The sequence below is a fragment of the Fukomys damarensis genome, unplaced genomic scaffold (assembly GCF_012274545.1).
Source record: "Fukomys damarensis isolate Sample0158 unplaced genomic scaffold, DMR_v1.0_HiC HiC_scaffold_39, whole genome shotgun sequence".
In the NCBI taxonomy this organism is placed as follows: domain Eukaryota; kingdom Metazoa; phylum Chordata; class Mammalia; order Rodentia; family Bathyergidae; genus Fukomys; species Fukomys damarensis.
Window position 1 is genome coordinate 1045664 of NW_022900951.1, and position 3094 is coordinate 1048757.

At 51.4% G+C, this 3094-nt stretch overlaps 1 protein-coding gene across 1 annotated transcript in view; it reads right to left on the reverse strand.

The window, feature by feature from the left end:
- Positions 1-3094, reverse strand: part of LOC104849635 (arylsulfatase D) — a 14037-nt gene that overhangs the window by 5514 nt on the left and 5429 nt on the right. The window contains exon 5 of the mRNA XM_033760247.1: positions 7-190. Within this exon, the coding sequence (XP_033616138.1) occupies positions 7-190 (184 nt within the window). The remainder of the gene's footprint in view (positions 1-6; positions 191-3094) is intronic.

The following is a 3094-nucleotide window of genomic DNA, read 5'->3' on the forward strand; positions in this document are numbered from 1 at the left end:
GGGCACCCCGTAGAAGTAGTCGAAGCCGTGGCTCAGCGGGTGGTGGCAGTGGTCGCCGCGGGATGCACAGCTCAGGCCCTGGTGCCACTTCCCTGCGAGACAAGCGCCCCGTGAGCCGGCGCGTGCGGCTGGCTGAGCAGCCCCGCGCTCTGGAAGGCTGAGGCAGGAGGGTCTCCTGTGGGAGTCCAGCCTGAGCCTCGTAGCAGCGTGGTGAGACGCTGCCTCAAAGAAAAAAAAATAATAAAAGAGGCCGAGGGGGAGGAGCTCAGGGTGAAGGTCCCGGGCTAAACTCCCCGTTTAAAGGGGGAAAAGAATGCTAGATGCTGGTGGAGACGCTGTGTCCAATACAAAAAAAAAAAAAAAAAAAAAAAAAAAATCTCAGGATAATTTGGAGGTTGAGATGCAGAGGGAAACAGAGAAGCAGCACACAGGGGGAGGGAGGCGGAGACGGACGTTGGGACCCGGATGCACTGGGCTCTTCCGTGGTCCGTGTCGGGCTCGGCCCCAAACGAGGACATCGCTAAGGACTTATTTTTTTGGAAAAAGTCCCCTTTCTTCCTGTTATGGATAATTGATCTTGCTCTTTATTTATACTGGGGGTTTCTCCTATGAGAGAAACCGTGTGACCTTTAAGCTCGTGTGTCTGATTCATCACACTGCCCATTGTGTTCTGTATGCATCCGTCTTCCTACACGGGACTCAAGTTCATCCCTTTTCAAGGCTGTGTAGTATTCCGTGACACATACTAATAAAAACCTACTTTATAAGAGTTCTTTTCAGACTCTGTTACGGGCTGGCAATCCTTGATCATTCTGCTGCTAAATAACTTACAAAGTGTCAGACACGTGTCCAGTCTGCGTGACCTGTTTACTTTTTACGCTTGATCTTAGCCAAAAGGCCAAGATGCAATTATGTATTTTAATTTTTTGATTAGCACACGTTTGCCACATGCCGTCGTCATCGGGAATTCGTACCCGTGCGTGGTGTAATAATTCATCTTTATTCTTTTTCTTTCCCATTCCTGTCCCCTCCCCTTTTACAGAACTTGTGTTTCCACTTTCCCCTTCAATTCACTTTTCTTAAAAACATTTCACTTTTCCTGCCTTCCCTTGTCCTGTCCTTCATTCCCGTCCCATTTGAGCAACTACTCCTATACATATACACATGTGTATACACAGACACCTGTTTACTGTTTTACCGATTTCGTTACTGTTTGGTATGTAGCACTGGGCATTAAACCGAAGAACTTTTTCACACTGAGCTGTTTCCCTGGCCCTCTAAAAAAATAAAATTAATTACTATATATTTTTGATCTATTTATAAATTTTATTTAGAGACAAGCTCTGGTTAAGTTGCCCCAGCTGGGCTTTAACTTGGAACCCTCCTGCCTCAGCCTCCCAGAGCGCTGGGATGACAGGCGTGCACTGCCCCACCTTGCTTTATTGTAAAGTCGATAACAGGAACGAATCAGTCCCTGAGTGATTCTGGGCCACGGTAAGTGGTTTTTTCCCCCCACGCTGATTATCTGGGGGTGTTTGGGTTTCTGAGCTTGGCCAGCCAAGGTCTGAACACAGGAAATGGAAAATTCTGGAAGGAAACACTTGGCCGATTTTGTATCACAGCCTGGTGAAATCCAGGTTCCCTCTCCCCTGGGCCACGGATCACACGCACGCCCCAGTGCGCAACCCCTAGGCCGCTCGGGCGCCATCTGGGTTAGTAGACCGACTACCAGACCACCCCCTGAGGGTGTCCCAGCCGCCCGGACCTCCCCTAGCCTCAGCCTCACGGCGGGATCAGCGATCCGGCGACGCTGTCCCGATCTGCGGCAGGAATCGGGCTTCCAAGGACGAGACCGGGACCAGCCCAGCTTCTGCTCACGGCTTGGACTGGAAAAGCCGCGGACACGGAGCTGGGCGGAGAAGGACGACTCCTCACCTTCGCCCACGTTTGCATAGCAAAAAAGCACATCATGAAAGGAAAATGGATGTATTCAGTATTGTGTCTGCAGGACCGGAAAGCTGACTCATCCGCCACCCGTCAGAGGCCCTTCCACTCTTAAAGACAACGAAACACCGAACTGGGGCGAGGCGTGAGGAGAAAAGTCGCCCCTCGGTGTCCGTGAGGAACGAGCGGGCATCTGCGGGCGCCGGGAACCCTGGCTAAAGCGGCTCGTTTGCATACAGGGCTCATTTGCATACAGTGCTCATTTGCATACAGGGCTCATTTGCATAACAGAGCTGTTCGCCTAGAAAGGGTGATTTGCATAAGCGGCTATTGGCATGGAGAAGGCAATTTGCATATCAAGGGGCAATTTGCACATAGATGATTACTGGCATATGAAAGTAGTTGGATGCATCTGCATGTAAAATGTTTCTCCTCCCGTGTGTACACGCAATCACCCCGGCGTGACTCCTGCTATCTCCTTCCCCGTGAATGCTGTGGAAACACTTGGCTGAGCTCGTTGGTTGGTTGGTTGGTTGGTTTAGGGCAGGGTCTCGCTATGCAGTCCAGCCTGGCTTTGAACTCACCGTGTAGCCCAGGCTGGCCTGGATCTCACGGCGATCCTCCTGCCTCAGCCTCCCGAGTGCTGGGATGGCAGGGGTGCCTCACAAGGCCCAAGTTCTCATAAACTGGGGTGAGAGCACACTCTCAGCCGGGGAGGGAAAGGGGAAAATCACTAAAGATTTTGCATTGAAGAGGAAAAAACGCTCCCACGCACATTCATGTTACAGCAGCACAGTCACAGCAGCGAAACCACTATACAGCCACGAAGAAGGATGGACTTGAGTCACGTGTGGGAAGTGGTTACACCTGGAGACCACAACGTTCGTGGCATAAATCAGAAACGGAAGCGTTGGCGTCACAGGGCTTTCCTACGAGAAACCCCATTTGTAAATAAAGAGCAAAATCAAAGATGGATCCTAGGAACTAGAAGAGAGCTTTCTCACAGGAGAAGGGGACCCAGGCATGGAGGGGAGAGGGGAATGAAAAAATTATCATTTCAAGTCTGTAAGAAAAACTCCGGGTTGGACAGACTGGGAGCGGGGTCCCCCCGCCGGGCGTCCACTCACCCACGAGCCCCGTGGTGGAGCCC